The 20,819-nt window shown below is 31.4% G+C and overlaps 2 protein-coding genes across 3 annotated transcripts in view; both read right to left on the bottom strand.

The window, feature by feature from the left end:
• LOC103571370 (paired box protein Pax-6) overlaps positions 1–7,379 on the bottom strand; it is a 38,418-nt gene extending 31,039 nt beyond the window's left edge. For both annotated transcript variants that reach the window (XM_008549512.2, XM_008549519.1), the window contains exons 1-2: positions 7,122–7,379; positions 3,671–3,798 (exon numbers count right to left, since the gene is read on the bottom strand). In XM_008549512.2, the coding sequence (XP_008547734.1) occupies positions 3,671–3,683 (13 nt within the window). In that variant the 5' untranslated portion in view covers positions 3,684–3,798; positions 7,122–7,379. The remainder of the gene's footprint in view (positions 1–3,670; positions 3,799–7,121) is intronic.
• Positions 7,380–17,425: 10,046 nt separating this feature from the next.
• On the bottom strand, positions 17,426–20,557 carry LOC106693148 (proton-coupled amino acid transporter-like protein CG1139). The gene is made up of 4 exons (XM_053738602.1): positions 20,478–20,557; positions 19,205–19,829; positions 18,123–18,486; positions 17,426–17,667 (listed from the first exon to the last, which is right to left on the bottom strand). Exons 1-4 carry the CDS (start codon positions 20,555–20,557, stop codon positions 17,426–17,428), a joined length of 1,311 nt encoding a protein of 436 aa, XP_053594577.1.
• Between the last annotated feature and the right edge of the window lie 262 nt (positions 20,558–20,819).

Here is a 20,819-nt window from a genome sequence, read left to right as displayed (position 1 = left end):
CAGATCTAAAGAAATGCATCCACGGGCTGGGGTGGTACTAGCGCTTTATAGACTGCGTTGAGCTATTCTGAATTTTAGTACACGTGTATTGGGTCTGTTTGGTTCCCATGAGGCCCAACGGGGCCCAATGCCACTCTCAGGGCTCGAAGTTTAAGAAATCATAACACTGACAGACGCCACGGACTCCGCGGGACAACTAAACCAGTAATTAAAACAACTATCATGGGAAAATAAATTTATATATATAAGAGTGTGCGGCAAAAAGTAGAAAATGTCGAATATAAAATAAAGATATCTAAAATCACGATAAATATTTCCCCTTCGGGGGTTAGTTCTATTGAAAATATAACATGCATTATTACAATAAGATCGATGTAATCTTCAGTAACTATTTGTAGGGGAAAATTAGACCGACAGTTATACTTTTACCCTCTTTGTATACATATGTGTAATCTCGAAACTAAATCCCGTGATTTGTCACAATATTTATTTTGCAAAAAAAAATTTTTGCCACGGCTTATTATAACGAAAAAAAAAAAAAAAAAAAAAAAAAAAAATCGATTCGATATATCGATACTCAGTTCGAGATATCGATTATTAACTTCGATATATCGATTTTGAGTCTGAGATATCGATTATTGACTTTGGTATATCGATTCTTAGTTCGATATATCGATTATTAACTTCGATATATCGATTCCGAGTTCGAGATATCAATTATTAACTTGGATATATCGAGTCAAGGTTCGATATATCAAAAAATCAACTGTTTCGACTATGAAATTCGAAAAAAAATTTTCGAGATTATTTTATTCGATACATCGATTTTCGACTTCGATATATCGACTTTAGACATCGATACATCGACTATAAGTTCGATATATCGAAAAATTCACTTTTCGACTAAAAAATTAAATAAATATATTTTTTTTTTAAATTACTTGCTTCGATATATTCATTTTAAGTTCGATATATCGATTACAAGTTCGATATATCGATGATGAGTTCGATATATTGAAGCAGGGTTCAATATTTGGTAAAAAAAAATTCAAACTTTTACTTTTAATTTAAATAATCTGACAAAAAAATTTACTAATTTCGAGATATCGATCAATGACCTCGATTATTAATATCGATATCTCGATTAAAAATTTCGATTTATCGATTTTATATTTCGATATCTCGAAATTTTTTTTTTTCAACTTATTTGTAGAGTTTACTGCCTCGATTACAAATATCGATATCTCGATTAAAAATTTCGATATATCGATTTTATATTTCGATATCTCGAAATTTTTTTTTTCAACTCATTTATAGAGTTTACTGCCTCGGTTACAAATGTCGATATCTCGATTAAAAATTTCGATATATCGATTTTATATTTCGATATCTCGAAATTTTTTTTTTCAACTCATTTATAGAGTTTACTGCCTCGGTTACAAATGTCGATATCTCGATTAAAAATTTCGATATATCGATTTTATATTTCGATATCTCGAAATTTTTTTTTCAACTCATTTATAGAGTTTACCGCCTCGATTACAAATATCGATATCTCGATTAAAAATTTCGATATATCGATCTCGAATTTCGATATATCGAATTTTTTTTTTTGTTTTTTGTTTTAAAAAAACGGTTGTCTTGGTAAATGTGTCTTGAACATCCCTCGCGGGTGTATGCAAGACTCAGGTTCACGAGGGGCATGAAAAGAGGCACGAGGCAGCGGATGAGAAGGTGCTCGGGTGCTCGGGACGGGGGTTACAGAGCAGAGGATGAGGCGTTCTGTTTGAAGAGGAAATTTTACAGTCGGATGCACCACCGATTCCGGGAGAGCGAGCCGGCGACTCTCTTTCTCTTCTCTAGATCCGTATCTTAAAAAAAAATAAAAATATATGAAACAAAAAACAAAAAAAATGTTAAAAAATATAAAATTCCTCATCATCGAATCAATACTTGGAAACAAAGATAAAAGACAAGACAATAAAAAAGGCTTTAATAAAATAAAATAGTCCGGCCTTAAAAATATTTTATTTATTTTTATTTTCATCTCCGATAGTTATACAGCGTACCGGGATTTTTCTCGCCAGTTACGAATTAATTGAATAAGAGGCCGTAGTAGAGTCGAGTGCCGAGTGCCGAGACAGCAGCAACGACATCGCAGATCAAAAGGGTCGCTCTTCTCACCACCCGCCGACGCTACAGAGAACAAATTTCTTCTCATGTCTCTACGACTACTTTTGCTTGTCTTTAATGTTCTCCTTCAGTTGCTTATATCTTTTTATATATATCTATATATTTATATATATATATACCCTTTTTTCTCTTTCTTCGTTTTTTATTTTTTTTTTTTTTGAACCCCTATGGAGTTTGCTGGTAAGCTCTAAAGAGTGTTTTTCGCGGCGACTTTCAACGAGTAAAAGTATAAAATAGTCTCACGTTAAACTCATACATATATACATACACATATATATATATATATATATATATATATATATATATATATATATATATATATATATATATATATATGCGTGTGTGTGTGCTTGTGTGTAAGGGTAGGGTAGCAGAAGAGAATGGGGGTGCGACGCTCTGAAGCATAAGACGCCGACGTTCTTTAGTCGGAGGGGGTTAGTACTCTCTATATCACTCGGTATTCAAAAACGATCAATGCCCTGAGATTTTATCTCATTCTGATATTAAATTTTTATATTATTATCTTTATTTAAATGCTGATAAAAATTTTTTTAAATTTAAATATAAAAAAAAAAAAAAAAAAAAATGAATTTCGATATATCGATTAATTAGTTCGATATATCGATTTAAATTTTTCGAGATTCGAAATGTCTATCATTTGATTCTAATATCGATAAAAAAAACGAGATATCGATTTTTTTATTCGATATATCGATTAATCTTCGAGATATCGATCATGAACGCAAGCTATCGACTATTAGATTCGATATAAGGGAAAGAATATTTTAAATAAATTAAAAAATTTCAAATATCGATTTTTAATTCGAGATATCGATTAGTAGTTTGAGATATCGAATTCATTACTCGATACATCGATTATAAATTTGAAAAATCGATTATAACTTTGAGGTTTCAATGACTATATTCGACGGCGAATTAAAGTTTAACGTATCGATTAGAGATGCGATTTATCGATTTTTTATTCGAGATATCGATGGTTAAATCGATAAATGGATTTCAATATCGATTCCTAATGCGAGTTATCGATCATAACTTTAGTGAATAAATGGTATTATTTGAGACATTGACTTTTACTTCGATATATCGACTTATATTTTGATAAAACGATTCATACTTCGATATATCGATATATACTTCGATATATCGATTATTTTGTTCGATATATCGAAAATAATTCTTAAAATTAAATTAACCTTAAAAAAATTTAAGTATCGATTTTTATTTCGAGATATCGATTATAAAATGTCGATATATCGATTCATACTTCGATATATCGATATATCGATTATTTTGTTCGATATAACAAAAACAATTCTTTAAATTGAAACAATCTTAAAAAAATTTTAACTGTTGATATTTATTTCGAGATATCGATTATAAAATTTCGAGATATCGATTATAAAATTTCGATATATCGATTTTTTTTTTTTTCTTTAATAAAATAAAATTTGATTACCTTTATGTGCCATATCGTCAGCGGTAACAGAGGCCAAAAGGCCGGTGGCGCCCGGCCATGGAGCGACCGCAGCGCTCAGTTGCTGCGAAGGCAGAATCTTCAGGCCTTTAAAACTTCTTTATATATTTCTGCACATAAAATATAATAATTATACAACATTAACATACATAAATATGCAATAAAAAATAAATATCTAGTGATTTCTTTTAAAATTAATAATTGTTACACAATTTTTATCAAAATGAGGTTAAAGATAAAATTTTTGTTGATTTTTATTTTTCATATTTTATTTAAAAAAAAAAAAAAAAAAAAATAATAAAAAATACACATAATAAGTCAATGCAAAATTTTTTTTCGCGACCAACTGCGTCAACAATCGAATCGAATCGAACAAATCTTGCGTAACGAGACATTTAGAGCAAGTTCAACGAACTTATTTGCACTCAAACAAAAGTCACATTTTTATTTTAGATTTTTTTTTTGTATCGCATTTTATTGCTAATTAAGTAAATTTTTTTTTTTATTTTTGTTATTATTATTAAATACAAAAGCATTGAGATTGTTTTCAAGTGTCGCAATTTACCCCATCGGATATATACTCCCTTTTGAATGCAACAGCACACAACTTCATTGATAGACTCTTTCCTCAGTGCTATAATGCACTCTATACGTCAACACCCAGTATGGATTTGTAACTCCGTCCAAGTGCGATAATTAGTCATAAGAGTGTCTCAATATAAATTTTATTGTCGTTCATAATTTCATCATACGTGATTTTTTTTTTTTTTAAATAATTATCATTACAAAAAAATCAATACTTTAATTCATGTAAAAAAACTTACATCACAAAAGTATGTAATTTTTCTCTTTAACAAATGTACAAAATTCATTAAAAATATTTTTTTGCCTATTAAATAATTGCCTATTTTAGGCAGGTGCCTATTAGTTGATGGCTGCCTACTTCTCCAATAAGCCTGAATACTTTTTGTTGCCTATTTATTTGTATATTTATTCCCAATACTGCCTATTCTACAATGCCTATTTTGCCTATAATGCCTAACATTGTCCCTAATGCCTATTTTATAGAAAAATTGTAGGTTTAAGTTCAATCGTTCATTTTTCAGGCAGAATTAGCTGCCTATTGTAGAAAATAATTATTGCCTATTATTGTATGCCTCATACCCCTGCCTATTTTATGACAGAATGACACTGCCTATTATTGTTTAAAAATCACTGCCTATTCCCTACAAGAATTCCTTTAATGCCTTTTTTTAACAGCCTAAAATCGCTGCCTATTGCCCACCGCCTATTGCCTATTTCACCCCTAAACTACTGCCTACTGCCACCCCAAAATCGATTCCTATTTTTCTCTGCCTATTGCCTATTTTTTAACTTAAGCTGCCACTGCCTATTATTTATCGGGAATTTCTCTGTCTATTACTTTTGCCTATCTCCCCTCTTCCGCGCCTATTTACACTGCCTAGAAATTTCACCTATTGCCCACTACTGCCTACCCCCCCCCCACAATGCCTATTTCATGCTGTCTATCTCCCACCACATTGCCTATCCCCCTCCCCCTCCCATTTTACTGCCTATGGATCCAGGCTTTTTCTCATAGGAAAAATAGGCAGCCTATTTTTCCTATGAAAAAAATTTTACATGAACATCAGCCCATTTTACCGACAATTAAGAACTCAATGAAAACAAACCTAAAAAAATAGATACATTTGAACATGGACGTTCACATCGAAATCTATAGATCGAAATACAGAGTGTTTGGCGTGTATACTAACCAGAGAGGATTACCACGGGATTATGCTCGAGTGAGCGCAAACAGGATCCCTGTTTACAAGACTCGATTTAACACATATCCCTTTTTTAAATCTCCTATTATTATTATTATTATTTTTAATAACATTTTTTTATCATTACCCATCATGTCTACTTCCATTTAATCGCTTTAATTAAGTGTTTATTATTATTTTTTAACTCGCTTTTCACAACATGGGTGGTCTATATGTATCATAATGCGTAGTCATAATTGATAAAGGACGCGTACAACTGTACAAAAGATAATACGAGCGCAGAAAGGGCGTAATTAACGGCATTTTAACTTGTAAGCCCGTTGTACTCTTATTTGTCTATACAATCTATTTATTGCCTTGTTTTGTAAGTAATTATGTGTTTTGTACCTTCTTCGGCATTGTTTTCAATCAAAACTGGAAATTCATCGATTTTCGCAGACTCAAGTTTCAAAAATTGAAAAAATTTTTTTCCATTTTTGGGCAGATTTTTTTTCAAGATTTATTGTTTTTTAATTTGAAATTTTTTGTATACTGATTTGGGAGTGAAAAAAAAAAAAAAGAAATTTATTTTGGAAAAATTTGAAAAAAAAAATATTTTTGGAAAAAAATGGTTTTGAATTTTTGCAGATTTTGGGTTAAATTTGAGTTGCTGTAGAAATTAGTTGGGAAAAATGTTGAAAAAGAAATAAAAAAAATATTTTTGAAAGAAATTAAAAGAAAATTGGAAAATTTTGAAATTAGTATTTTCAAATTTCAAATTTTTAAATTAAGATCGAGAAATTTTTTTAATTTGTCAAATTTTCGTTGCATTTCTTGTTTGTTAGGAGAGTTGAAAATTCATAAGAGAAAGAAGTATTTTTGAAAAGCCGTCGGTATGAAAAAGTCGAAAATTATAATTTTGAAAATTGAGTTTTTGACCCAATAGGCGATTTTGAGAAAATTTCAGTAAATTTTCAGGTATTTTCTTGATAAAAGAGAAAATGCTTTCGAAATCAAAGTAAAAAAATTGAGACAATTTTGTATAGACGAAAAAATTGAAATCTGTCACTTTTTGCGAAATTCAAAATTTGGGTCTAAATTAAATTTGATCACGAATCCAATAAAATTTTCTTACTTGCCACTTGCGGAGGATGGAAAACATACAGAAAAGCTATAGAAAAAAAATAAAAAGTTGAAAAGCATCCAAAATAATGAAAATTTCCAAAGGAACCCTTCTTCCAGAGAATCGAAATTTCGCTCCAAATTGACTTAGATCTCAAAATTCGGTTTCGTTGCTTCCGGCACAATAGAATTAAGAAAAAAATGCCGGAAATTAGCATCCAAAAGTTTAAGAAGGTCTAAAACAACAAAATCTTTCAAAGCGACCCTTCTTCCAGGGAATCGAAATTTCGCCCCAAATTGACTTAGGTCTCAAAGTTTGGTTTCGTTGCTTCCGGCACTCGAGAATTAAGAAATAAAAGTCGGAAATTTTAATCCAGATGTCGAAGAAGGTCAAAAACGACACAAAATTCCAAAAATTTTGAGATTGTCATAACTAGAAAAATTCGAATTTCGTCAGAAAAACCGAAATTTTTTAAAATTTTTCTTGGGTTCCTTGTAAAGGCATGAAAATAAGTGTATAGAAGACAGAAAAATATGAAACGTACCAATGATGAAGCTCCGTGACGGAAAAAGATCCAAAATCACAAAACACTATCACAGAAAGTCAAACTTTGCACATAAAAGAAAAAAAATAATAAAAATAAAACAAGATGACACACGCGTGACAGTGAGCGTTAAAAAGTCCGTAATCCGCGGATTTATTGTAATATTAAAGCGAGCGTGAGCACCTCAGGAGATAATACCGTCGGGAGCGAAGTCGCGTGTCGTTTTGGCGCGTACACACTTTGGATAATTCCTGGCAAGTAAAATAAACTTTGAATTTCATCTCCCCCACTCTCGACCAGAGAACACACGAGGCCGATAACTCTCTTGCTTGCTCTCTTAAACGGAGCAACCGCCTCTTTTTCACTCGGTAAGAGCCTGGTCTCTGTCTGACCCAAGCGTCTACTCGAAAAATTAGAGCGAGAGTTAGACGGGGTCGTTTGGACCGACTGGGGATGATGCAGGGTAGCGGTGAGTTGCAGCCAATCACAGAGCTTATGAGTTCCCCACTTGGGTAAAAGTGGGCGGTGCTGAGCGATAGCCCCACTGCGACCCTACGGTTTCGTGACATCATCGATTGTGAATGGCTAGAATGCTTATTCGTGCGGAAGCGACTCTCGGGGGCGCTCGTTCTACTAAATAAGGGAATGGTAAGGGTCTGAGGCCGCAGGCGCGCTCGAATTATAACTAAACTTATATGTTGTTAAGATATACACTTATTTTTACTCTACTAAGAACAGAGTCACTCGGTGTCCGTAACTACTAGTTAAACTTTATCATTGTCTTGATAATATTAGTTTATCTACTTGTTGATATTTATTTACGCTACAGTTTATATTTTATTATTTATTCTTTTATTTATAAAAATTTTCAAATTTCATTTTTTACTGCCTATTAAAAATTTTTTTTTATAAAGTACTGCCTATTAGCTAAATTTTTTAGTGCCTATTTTTTAATCGATTTGTCGACTGCCTGCATGAAATTTTTCATTATAGTTTCTATATTTTTTTTTCAAAATTGCCTATTAGTAGCATGTATGCCTAATTTTATTATATTTCTGCCGTATTTTTAATGCAGTGCCTATTTTTTTAATTTTCTAATATTTTACTTGAATGCCTATTGTAAAATTCAAAATGCATTTTTTTGCAAAAAAAATGCAAGTGTAATATTGTCTAATATTTTTTTTGTGTTGCCATCATCAGCTAGAGCATGCTTGCCTATCAGTGCCTATTTGTAATTAAACTTTCCTATCTTATGCCTAATTCTGTCAAAAAATGCCTATTACTTAATTAAAAAATTTCTAGTAATTAAATTCGGCCCATGGCTAATTACAAAAATTGCCTATTTTTCCATAAAAAATTGCCTACTTTTTTCTTTAATTGCCTATTGCCCACTATGGCCTATTTTTAGCCAAAAAATTGCCCACTGTCCACAAAAAAATTTTAATCTTTTATTTCTGCCCATTAATTTTAAAAACTGCCTAATTTTTATTGACAGCTGCCTATTTAGTTCCAAAATCACCTAATTCCTATCAGTGCCTATTTTTATTAACAAAAATTTCTATTGCCCACCAAAAAAATTCTTAGCAATTCAATTTCTCCTACTAATTGAAAAAAAAATGCCCATTTTTTTTGCAAAAATTGCCTACTTTCTACCAATGCCTATTTTTTTTGCAAAAAAATGCTTATTTTAAATTTCATGCCCATTTTGACAAAATTCACCTTATGCCTATTTTCAAAAAATTGCCTATTGCTCCCTAATTACTCCACCCCACCACCCAAAAAACCTTAAAAAACCCTAACTCACAGCATGGCGCCAAAAAAATAATTAAAAAAAAAAAAAACTATAATTGGCATTTGTTTCCTTTCATCTAAAACGTTATCTACTCACGCGTTACTCCGTCGAAGGGTGGAACCGTTACACACGCAAGAGTGATCCTGAGTCACCCGGACCCTTATCCGTCTCCTTATCCAGCCTAAATTATAACACTTAAAAATTATTTTTTTTTTTTTTTACATTTTTAAATTTTTCCTTTTTTTTCATTCCCTTTTTTCCTCCCTCTCATTTTTCCTTGTCCGTTCAAAAAATATAAAAATAAAAAATAGCTAGGGTGTATCCCTTTATGTTATCTCACAACTTTCTTTATTTTCTTTCTTCTTTGTATCCCGCTCCGAGATCTGGCTTTGGGGTATCCACGCGGTGGAAGTAACGCGTTTCGATTTTGCATTAGCGCACCAACGCGTAAATCCAGCCAAGGTCAAGTCATTTCTTACTTTATATTACGTCTTCTATTTAATATTTTATTTCATAAAATTATTGTCATTAAAAAAAAAAAAAAAAAAAAAAAAAAAAAAAAAAAAAAAAAAAAAATAGGACAGTCTGGATATTATGTAAAATTAACATAATTGCGTAATTGTATCAGTTATGTCAAAATTTGTACAAGTGTTTAAATTTACCTCAATATATATAAATATATACATATATATATATATATATATATATATATTTTTTTTGTTTCTATTTTTATCCAATTGATACTGAACTTAAAACTGTAAATTTATCAACAGATTGGACTAGACAAAATTAAAAATATATATATGTATGTATATATATGTATACATATATATAAAAAAAAAAAATAAAAATCAAATTAATAAGTAGGAGTTGCTGTGTTATTGGGTGGAGACAGACAAAACCACGCCTCGGTTGGCTCGCCAATCGGCTGCCCCCTCTCTTGCCACTGTACCGAGGCGGCTTAGGTGCGATGACGTCACGCGTGCAACAGGCGGCCGAACTTATTCAAAACCCTTTTAAGTATGCAACGAGTGACATGACTTTTACCGAGAGAACCGGAGATAAATGGATGAGTATGGACATGGGCATAGATGGGGACGGGAATCGGGACCGTGATTATGAATTATTGGGGAGATACGACGTTAATTGATAACCTGATGACGCAGCTGCAGTAGTCCAAGGTGTAATAGTAATGGCGTGTAAAGAGAAACCGCGTATTTAGCTTAATATACTGATGCGAGCTGCTGAGTCGGAACCATAAATTTTAGAGCTAATTGTGTCTAGGATACATAAAAATATATATATTTTTACGATAGAGCTTGAAATTTTTTTTTTAATACTGCACTATGTTGATTTAGACATATTGCATAATTTTTCGCGTGGCCGCTACTTATATTCTGGCCGCTTGCTTCAACTTCATGACAATATTCATAATTTTTAGCGCTTTAAATTTAACTATAAGCCACTGGGGTATTTTTGAAAAATATTGCAGCACTATGTCAAATTAGGGGTATTTTTTAAAAAATAATTACTGCACTATGTTAATTTCGAGATACTACTTCTAAAAGTTGCAAAACTGATGTGAATAACACTTTTTTGTAACTAGATTAGAATTATTTGAACATTCTTAAGAAAAATTGTAATTTTCGAATCGAAGGATTTTTCAAGAAAAAGTGATATATTAAGGAAATTTGGGTATATTTTTAATTAATGTTCCTAGACTATGATATTTTAAGAGTATTACAAAGAAGCAATAGCTATATTATGTCAATCAAAAGATATTTTTTAAAAAATGTTACACTATGTCAGTTTAAAAATATTGCAAATTCGAAATTACTCTATTATGATGTTCTAAACACATTATAAAGTAATTTTTAAAGAAAAAAATTAATATTAGACTTAGAAAACTCTATTTTGTCATACAAAACCAAAAATATGTTAAAGTATACGTTTACAGTTGTAAATAAAATTTATAAAATTATGATAACTTTTTACTTAAAAAATATTGCGATGAAACAATTACTGTATTATGTTAATCAAAAAATATTTTGGAAAAAATGTTGCACTATGTCAGTTTAAAAGTATTGCAAATTCGAAATTACTCTACTATGATGATCTAAACACATTATAAAGTAATTTTTAAGGAAAAAAATTAATATTAGACTTAGAAAAGTCTATTTTGTCATACAAAACCAAAAATATGTTAAAGTATACGTTTACAGTTGTAAATAAAATTTATAAAATTAGGATACCTTTTTACTTAAAAAATATTGCGATGAAACAATTACTGTATTATGTTAATCAAAAAATATTTTGGAAAAAATGTTGCACTATGTCAGTTTAAAAGTATTGCAAATTCGAAATTACTCTACTATGATGATCTAAACACATTATAAAGTAATTTTTAACGAAAAAAATTAATATTAGACTTAGAAAACTCTATTTTGTCCTACAAAACCATAAATATATGAAAATATATGTTCACGGTTGTAAATAAAATTTATAAAATTAGGATACCTCAATTGGCAGGCGAGTTACAGGGTCCCAATATTAATAAATTGTTACGGTTCTGAAAATCTAAGCTAACCGTTTGTATTATATAGACTCTCTTGTATCGATATAATGGTATAGAGATCGGACGAAAGACGAGGGACGATCGTCGAGGGTCCAAGTCAGGTCAAGTGTGTAGACACTAATCATGTTTCCTGGTCAGAATATAAGTGTCAATGTTTAATATTATAATGGACAATGTGACACGACAGATGTTTACATTCAAAATCGAGTTTTATGAAAACGTATACAAATTTTTATATTATAATAAAGTCATATATGAGGTAAAATGGGTCGGCTGAAAATTTATAAAATATAAAATATTTGAATTTTAAATTAAAATGCGGGTTAAGTATTAGAAATATGACATATTTTGATGCACCTGTCATATAAAAATTTGAACACATCAAGAGTCTGTGGAATAATAATAATTTTTCAATATCTTCGCACGGTGATATTGTGTGTTGAGTAACATTAGACGTGTTGACTCCTATAGAATGACCCGGGATACTTTATACCTAAGACATAGAAATACGAATACGACAGATGACAGACGTCCATGGACCACCTAGAAGCAAATTATCCTTTTTTTTATTCATCATTATCATGACCAATAATCTGATTTTTGAAACAACTTTGATGGAAAAGTGAAAAAAATACTTAATTGCTATTTTTCCCACATGATAGATAATAACAGAAGGATTTAAAACCGAGAAAGTCAATAGAAAGCTACTGAAAATTCTATGAATAGAAGTTTTTTTAAGCCTGGGTTCGAGTGGATCTGGACTTTGAATTCGGGATTATAAAAAATTTTATTAACACAAAGAAATACTCCAACAGTTTACTTTTATTTATGACCTATTGTCATGTATTTTCTTGTAGAAAGTCTGGATACTGTGGAATTGAAGTGAAGAAAAAGAGATAAAATTATAAATAGAAAGAAAAACTCAATGCTGCTACTTTTCGAAAAATTCGAAATTTTGTTTTAGTTTGAATTTAATACGAAAATGGTCAAGATTTACACTCTGATGCTTGCGGAAGGTCAATGGTGATCAAAAAAATTGCATATAGGGATGCTAAAGTTGAAAAAAGCGAGAAATAATCAGAATTTCTAAAGCAGCCCTTTTTCTGAAGAATCGAAATTGCGCTTCTAATTGACTTAGGTTTCAAAATTTGGTTTCGTTACTTCCGGTACACTAGAATTAAGAAAAAAAAACCGGAAATTTTTATCCAATAGTCGAGAAAGGCCAAAAACAACCAAAATTTCAAAAGGAACCCTTCTTCCAGAGAATCGAAATTTCGCTCCTAATTTAATTTGATTCCAAAATTTGGTTTCCTTACTTCCGGTACACTAGAATTAAGAAAAAAAAAACGGAAATTCTTATCCAATAGTCGAGAAAGGCCAAAAACAACCAAAATTTCAAAAGGAACCCTTCTTCCGGAGAATCGAAATTTCGCTCCTAATTTAATTTGATTCCAAAATTTGGTTTCCTTACTTCCGGTACACTAGAATTAAGAAAAAAAAACCGGAAATTTTTATCCAATAGTCGAAAAAGGTCAAAAACAACCAAAATTTCAAAAGGAACCCTTCTTCCAGAGAATCGAAATTTCGCTCCTAATTTAATTTGATTCCAAAATTTGGTTTCATTACTTCCGGCCCATTAGAATTAAGAAAAATAAACCGGAAATCTTCATCCAACAGCCGAGAAAGGTCAAAAACAACCAAAATTTCTAAAGGAACCCTTCTTCCAGAGAATCGAAATTTCGCTCCAAATTAACTTGGGTCTCAAAATTTGGTTTCGTCATTTCCGGCACACTAGAATTAAGAAAAAAATTCCAAAAATTAAGGTCCTAACGTCGAGAAACCTTAAAAACAACATGAAAATCTAAAAATCCATAATTTCCGTTTCCAAAAAAATTCATAAATTTTTGACGGAAACCAAAATTCCATTTAATACAAATACGTCTATACATTTCAACCCTATCTCCACAACCTCCCTCACATTTCGCATTTAATTATCAGAGTAATAAAATAATCAATCATTTGTCAAATTTCAAAAATTTTTCCCATTGACCCAATCAATTTCCCATGATTGATCGATCACAATAACAAAACTATATCCATATATACATCTATCCACACCACATTCGTCTGAAAATAAATAAAGATCCATATAAATTAAATGAGCCACGGTACTCGAGACGAATTCAGCTCAGCGGTCCTTGACGAATTGGATCCGACAAAAAAAACGTGACATCTCAACCAAACTCTCAGCTTCCAGTCCAACTCTATTGTTATTTATATAGAGATATATGTTAAGTTTTGTTCACGCCCACTTTCACTATGTCATTTAGTCATTATAATAATAATAATATTTGATATTTGTAATAAAAAAGGGGAGAGATGACACTGAGAGACATTTTCTACGGTAAATTCGTAAATATGTAGGCCTTTTACTTATAGGATAATAAATATGTCTGTGTGTGCGTGTGCGTGTGTGTGTAGGGAAGTTATTATTAGCATAAAACATCAAGTATGTCATATATAATAGGATTATAGAATGTTGACGGGCGATTAATTCGGCGCCTAATGTAAATTACGTCGCGTGTCTTGTCTATTCCACGTGTCTGATGAAATGTTAATATTTTATTTGCATTTTAATAAACAAATACTGTTCAGTTTGGGTCGTAACTTTGGTAAAATGTGTTGGTGGATTGTTACGAGGGATTTTTACATGAATTTTTAACAATGGGAAGTAAAAAGTTGAAAAAGATGAGAAAAATCAGGGAAAATTTTGACGAAATATTTCAAGCCGGCAGTAAAAATGGGTCTGGAGGAATGGAAGAGGTTTTAAGCATGAAGGCTTGGAGATATGGTAAAAATGTATAGGAACACTTTTGTAGGGGAAAGAATTCTGGATAAAATTGTATGGATAAGTTTTTTTCGTATCTGGGGTAGTTTGGTCAGTATTTTAATTTTAAGTTTCGGAGTCGGTTTCTGGGAGTAATTTGTACCTTGATGATTTAAAATTGATATTGTAGCTAAAATATTGAAGATAGGATAAAAATGTATAGGAATAAAATTGTAGAGGATAAAATTTCCTACAAAAAAGTATTCATTCATTTTAGTGATATCAGTAATGGTTTAAAAGATATTTAAATTTAAACTCCGGTATACAGTAACCAAAAATTTAAAAAATATTCGGATTCGAAAACTGAACTTAAACTTTTACGGAGAACATAAATATTAAAGTGAAAGAGACGAAAGATAGTACAGATGTTTACGCGTGCCGAGAAACGTGTTATCGGGGCTTGCAGGCGGGCATGAATGTGTGTAAAATAGGGGGTGAGTTGCCGAGAGAATTCATATATAGAAGGGCGAGGAGGAGGGGGTGGGAGGGGAGGGGGAGGTTGAGGCAATGCCACTAACTTGTGGTGGGTGGCAGTGGGGTAGTCATGACGACCACAGCGACCAATCAACCGGAAGTAACGTTACGCGAGATAACTCTCTGCATCCAATCAGGTCTAGGAACTGGTGGTTATAAAAAATATAGGGTGAGTGGAAATATCGAAAATATTCTCTCTATTTTTATTTTTATTAAAAATTTAATTATAATTTTCCTTCATTTTTTTTTTTTTATCATTTATCATATTAGACAAATTTCTTTTACTTGCATTCAAATTATCGATGAATTTTATTTTAAATTTTAATGCTTCTATTTTTCATTAAAAAATCGGCAATTTTTTTTTTTTAACTTTTAAACTGATCACATTAAAAATAAAAAAAAAATTTTTAATTAAAGCTTGAACTGTCCTCTACTTATTCTGTCATTTCATTTTGACCAAAAAAATTTTTCTCTCTCACTTTCCGAGCTCCAAAACTCCCAATTTCAATTCTCAAAAAAAATTATCTTTGTCAATTTCCCAAAAATCAAAGTCAAAAAAATTTTTTTTCAAAATTTTGAATTTTGCCCTTCAAAAGTCTCTACCCTAAGCTTTATTTAAAAATTTTTTTTATCCCACTATCTCAATAACTTCTCAAGTTATCGCGGGTTAAATTTAAAAATTTAAAATTCCCGCGAAAATTTAAAAAATTCAAAAATAAAAATATAATAGTTATGTTCAATAATTTAGTGACACGTAACGTAGCGAATAAGAACAAACGAAGCGTATAAAGTGTCGCGTATAATGAAGCCTCCGTAAATTTAAACGCGACATAATTCCGTGGATGCTTCTCTCGATTTCCCCTTCCCCCTTTTTCTGCCTCTGCCTCTTCCAATGTCTCTACCCCATACACACAAAAAAAAAAATATATATATATATATATATTATATATAGTCACCCCATGTCTTTAATGTCGTATATATATTTTTACGAGGGTGATAATAAATTTTTTTTTTTTCTTTATCAATTTTCAAGAAAATATTGTGCGATTAATCTTTTCGCGCGTTAATCCTTTATTGAAAGGATATTTTTCTTTTTAAACATACTGAGTATAGGTAAGGAAGTAGTAGGAATAGTGAGCCAGAACCCTGATGCCAAAAGCTATAAGCCAGAGGGTGTTGAGATCTTGACGGTGTAAGTTGATGTCACGGTAGCGTATTACCAAGCGCAGTCTTGCAGACGCAAGATAAGGAGGCTAAGGAGCATAGCAGACATACTCTACGCTAAGAAATGGCTAAGGAGCTACGGGATGGTGATGACAACCTACTAAATCTAACTGTATAACCTCTAGCCCCTAGCCCCTGGTTTAAGACTCAGTGCTAAGGCGACGGTAATCTACGTCTCGCATGACAAAAATTTTTTAAAACATTTTCTTGGGGAATCGGCTTTTATTTTTGACTGAGGATTTTTGGAGATTGCTGGGGAGATTGATTGATTCAGGGTTGAGAGGACATTTTTTTCTACTGAGGGCACAGGATAGAAATCATTTTTTTGGTGGTTTTGGGTTCGGTGATGGGTAAACTGAAAAATTCGTGTTCAAATAAATTTTTTTCAAAAAAATAAAAAATACAGGGTTAAAGTGCGTGAAATTTCCTACAAAATGGTACCTGACTTTTTTAATTTTGACCAAAAATAAGGATCGAAAATAATTAATTAAGATAATTAGTAAAGAAGACATTTTTTCAAATTTTGATTTTACTTCTATTTAAACCTAAAAATTCGTGTTCAAATAAATTTTTTTCGGAAAAATAAAAAATACAGGGTTAAAGTGCATGAAATTTCCTACAAAATGGTCCCTAACTTTTTAAATTTCGACCAAAAATAAGGATCGAAAATAATTAATTAAGATAATTAGTAAAGAAGACATTTTTTCAAATTTTGTTTTTACTTCTATTTAAACCTAAAAATTCGTGTTCAAATAAATTTTTTTCGGAAAAATAAAAAATACAGGGTTAAAGTGCATGAAATTTCCTACAAAATGGCCCCTAACTTTTTAAATTTCGACCAAAAATAAGGATCGAAAATAATTAATTAAGATAATTAGTAAAGAAGACATTTTTTCAAATTTTGATTTTACTTCTATTTAAACCTAAAAATTCGTGTTCAAATAAATTTTTTTCCGAAAAATAAAAAATACAGGGTTAAAGTGCGTGAAATTTCCTACAAAATAGACCCTAACTTTTTTAATTTAGACAAAAAAATAAATTCAACAAGCAGATACCAAAAAAAGTTCAAAATTAAATTTATTTAAATTCCAAAGATAAATAACAAAATATATAAATAAATATATGTATACATACATGAATAGCAGACATAACATATCTTTAAAGGAAAACCAGTTACAAAGAAACTAAAAAAAAAAGAATTCCGCTCTGTGAAGCTCAAAGCTTAGTAGCAATTAGTGAGCATTTAAGAGCACGTGCCGTGTCCCAGCATCACACGCGTAATTACTTGGTATCTTTAAACCAGCACGTGCATACTCGCTCAAAAAATCAAAAGGATAAACTAACTAAAGAAATTATTCTTTAAGGTAATCAAACGTTGATTTAATACTAGAAATAGTCGCTAATATCATTGCGATGGCTCCTAAAATAAGGATGAATAAGCTGAGAATTAATTTCCATTTGCAGCGGCCGTATTTCCCATGGTGGCTGATCATGAAGACGATGACGGGGACTATGAAGCCTAGAGTCGCTACGCAGAGGGCACCGACGAAACTGGTGAAAATTTGGAGCTGCGGGATCGAGGCTGCGAGCACACCTGCAACTCAGGAGACAAAAAGCTGAGGTAAGTTGGGTATTTTTTATTCTAAATAAAAAACTCATGGGATCTTTGAATTTGTGAGGAAATTACCTCTAGTTTGAGTACCAACATTGCTATGTTCGGTTAACTTTTAATTCGGGTCCCAAAAACTGGGGGATGGGGTTTATTTTTTTGAAATCTTTTTTTGAAAGAAAATGAGGTTATGAAAACGATAGAGGGCGTGGAGACGAGTAAAATGAGTACCCACATCGATACTTTTAGACCGGAAGTTGTAAAAGTATGAAAAGTGCACACATAAATATGATAATAATGAGTTTATCATAATATAGGCTTGTTGGTACTCATTTTACGCGGAATTTCGTCGAGAACAAGAATCTCAGAGTCGATTATTTGAAAAAAAATTTTACGGGGTAAAAATATCGAAAAAATCAATTTTTTGAAATTTAACTTACAAGTAAGTAAAGTTACAGCGATGCGTATCATGATATTCCAAAAGTAGGGAGTCCCTTTGAGACAGCCATCTTGAATGGAACGAACTGCGTAGTCTTTGTGTAGAATTGAAATCGGTAGGAAACACTGGATACCGTAACTGAAAAAAATTCCGAGAGCTTGGACTCCCAGTGCAATTGCTGTCACTGTGTCAAGCCTCAGGTGATTCTGAACGAAGTTTCCTGTGACGCTGCTGCCATACTTGGCGTAACCTACGATACCGATAATCACGTGCATGAATATAAGAGTTCCCATTCCCCAGTTCAAGACTCCGCATTTACGTGTGAAGTGTTGGGGCTCTTTCATGTCCTGCTGTATCGCCAGTGCCTGTTTTAAAAATTTTTCGTTAGACACATTTTCATAGGAAATTTAATTTCCTACAAAAAAGTATTCTTTACTTTTTTTCATAAATCTAATTATTTAATAGTTATTCCAATTTAAAGTCATAGAAAAAATTATACAATTCGCGGAGTTCAAATTTTAATTCGCGGCTTACAAAAATCAAAATTACTCATCAACTATCACAGATATGAAAAAAATGTACTGATACAACTTTGTAGTAAATAAAATTTCCTACAAAAAAGTATTCTTTACTTTTTTTCATAAATCTAATCATTCAATAGTTATTCCAATTTAAAGTCATAGAAAAAAGATTATACAATTCGCAGAGTTCAAATTTTAATTCGCGGTTTACAAAAATCAAAATTACTCATCAACTATCACAGATATAAAAAAAATGTACTGATACAACTTTGTAGTAAATAAAATTTCCTACAAAAAAGTATTCTTTACTTTTTTTCATAAATCAAATCATTCAATAGTTATTCCAATTTAAAGTCATAGAAAAAAGATTATACAATTCGCGGAGTTCAAATTTTAATTCGCGGTTTACAAAAATCAAAATTACTCATCAACTATCATAGATATCAAAAAAATGTACTGATACAACTTTGTAGTAAATAAAATTTCCTACAAAAAAGTATTCTTTACTTTTTTCCATAAATCCAATATTAACAGAATAATTCGAGTTTAAAGTAAGACTTACCAGTGCCGGTGAGGAAAGCGCGAAAAAAATGGTCCCTAGAAATTTAGGATATTTATGATAATCTTTCTGTACATAGACCCAGTCGCTCTCTGATTTAATCACCGCATAGGCGGCCCCAATCAACGCAGCCACGATAATAAGAACATTTCCGATGATCGAAATCGGGGCAATTGCGTTCAATCCTCGGATCAAATTCAAAAGCAAAAAGAGCGGGAATAAAATTAAAACGTAGTAGGGCTGGCCGATAGTTTTCCCCTGGTCCACAAGGTCCTGGATGATGCCGCTGACAAAAACAATATAGACTGCGCCGATCCCGATGTAACACGCCAGCATAATTATGTCAATCACCAAACTCGCAGTTCCCGCGGAAATTTTTCCTCTCATTATTCCACTGGTCATTGTCGTCGCAACAATTTGGTCATACGGTATCGCTCTTCTACGTTTAATTTTACATAAGTCACAGTGAGTCATCATCAACAAATGCAGAGCGACTGTTATTAAAATTCCCACCAAAATCGTACCGATTATCCCGACGATCATTCCCACTGACGCAAACGCATGAGGCATCGCAAATAATCCGGTTCCTGCTGCACTTTTCACCAGATTCATAAAAGACTTGAAGTCCCTGAAATAAAATAAATTTTTATTCTTTCATTTTTTCCACATCAGATATTAATTAATGTAGTAATTAGTATTCTATCAATGTTAATTGAATAACTAATAATATTTCTGAAATCCCCGGAAAATTTCCGCTTGTTTGAGTACCCACAAGCCTACATTCCGATCACTTCGAAATCACGTCAAGTTCCGACGCACACCACTTTTTTTCTCAGATTAATTATTTTATCAAAAAACCGTCTCCGAGACCTTAATCTAGAAGTAATGACGAGTAAAATGAGTACCCACATCACTATATTCAAACCGAAAATTTTCTTATCATATTTATAAATATAAAAATATATCAAATAACAACTTTATCATAATATAGCCATGTGGGTACTCATTTTACGTGAAATTACATTCTCTACCCAACTACTGAACTCAAAATTAAAAAAAAAAATATTTTCCAAAAATGAAATTCAAAAAATCAATATAAAATTTTTTTTTTTTCTTTAAAATTCCACAATGATTTTTTACCAATTCCACTGCCTTCAAGGGTCGGTTTTAACAGTCCATTTGAATAAAATTGCAATAAAAAATTTTCTAACCATAAAAAAAAAATTAAAAAATCGGGTCGCAAAAAAAAAAAAAAAAAATAAAAAAAATAACTTACGATAAATATTTTTTTCTCGTGTCCCTCCGATAAGGATCAAAAACCTCCTGGGCTTCTGATCGCTCCTCAACGTCACTCATAATTTTTTTTTTTTTATATAAAAAAAAAAATTATTTTTATGCCAAGTGAAGTTAACTTACAAGACTCACTTCACTTACCAATCATTGCCCGATCGTCTGTTAATAAAAAATACATATATGTATGTATGTATATATATATTTGCTAAATGACCAAGCAGCCGTATTTTTTCCCTTATTTATATAAATATAAAAAAGTATACCTGAGATTTGTAGATATTTATAATTAAATAGGATAGGTGTTAATTTTCTCGTTTAAATGAAC

Source organism: Microplitis demolitor, chromosome 4 (genome assembly GCF_026212275.2).
Source record: "Microplitis demolitor isolate Queensland-Clemson2020A chromosome 4, iyMicDemo2.1a, whole genome shotgun sequence".
In the NCBI taxonomy this organism is placed as follows: domain Eukaryota; kingdom Metazoa; phylum Arthropoda; class Insecta; order Hymenoptera; family Braconidae; genus Microplitis; species Microplitis demolitor.
The sequence above is the reverse complement of the archived record's forward strand: the minus strand, read 5'-3'. Positions and strand labels throughout refer to the sequence as shown.

Coding starts and splice junctions, on each gene's coding strand:
- LOC106693148 (XM_053738602.1), bottom strand. CDS start 20,557: ATGAGTGACGTTGAGGAGCGATCAGAAGCCCAGGAGGTTTTTGATCCT. Junction 18,487..19,204: donor CGCTTTCCTCACCGGCACTG/GTAAGTCTTACT, acceptor TTTTTAAAACAG/GCACTGGCGATACAGCAGGA. Junction 17,668..18,122: donor CGCTGTAACTTTACTTACTT/GTAAGTTAAATT, acceptor CCTGAGTTGCAG/GTGTGCTCGCAGCCTCGATC.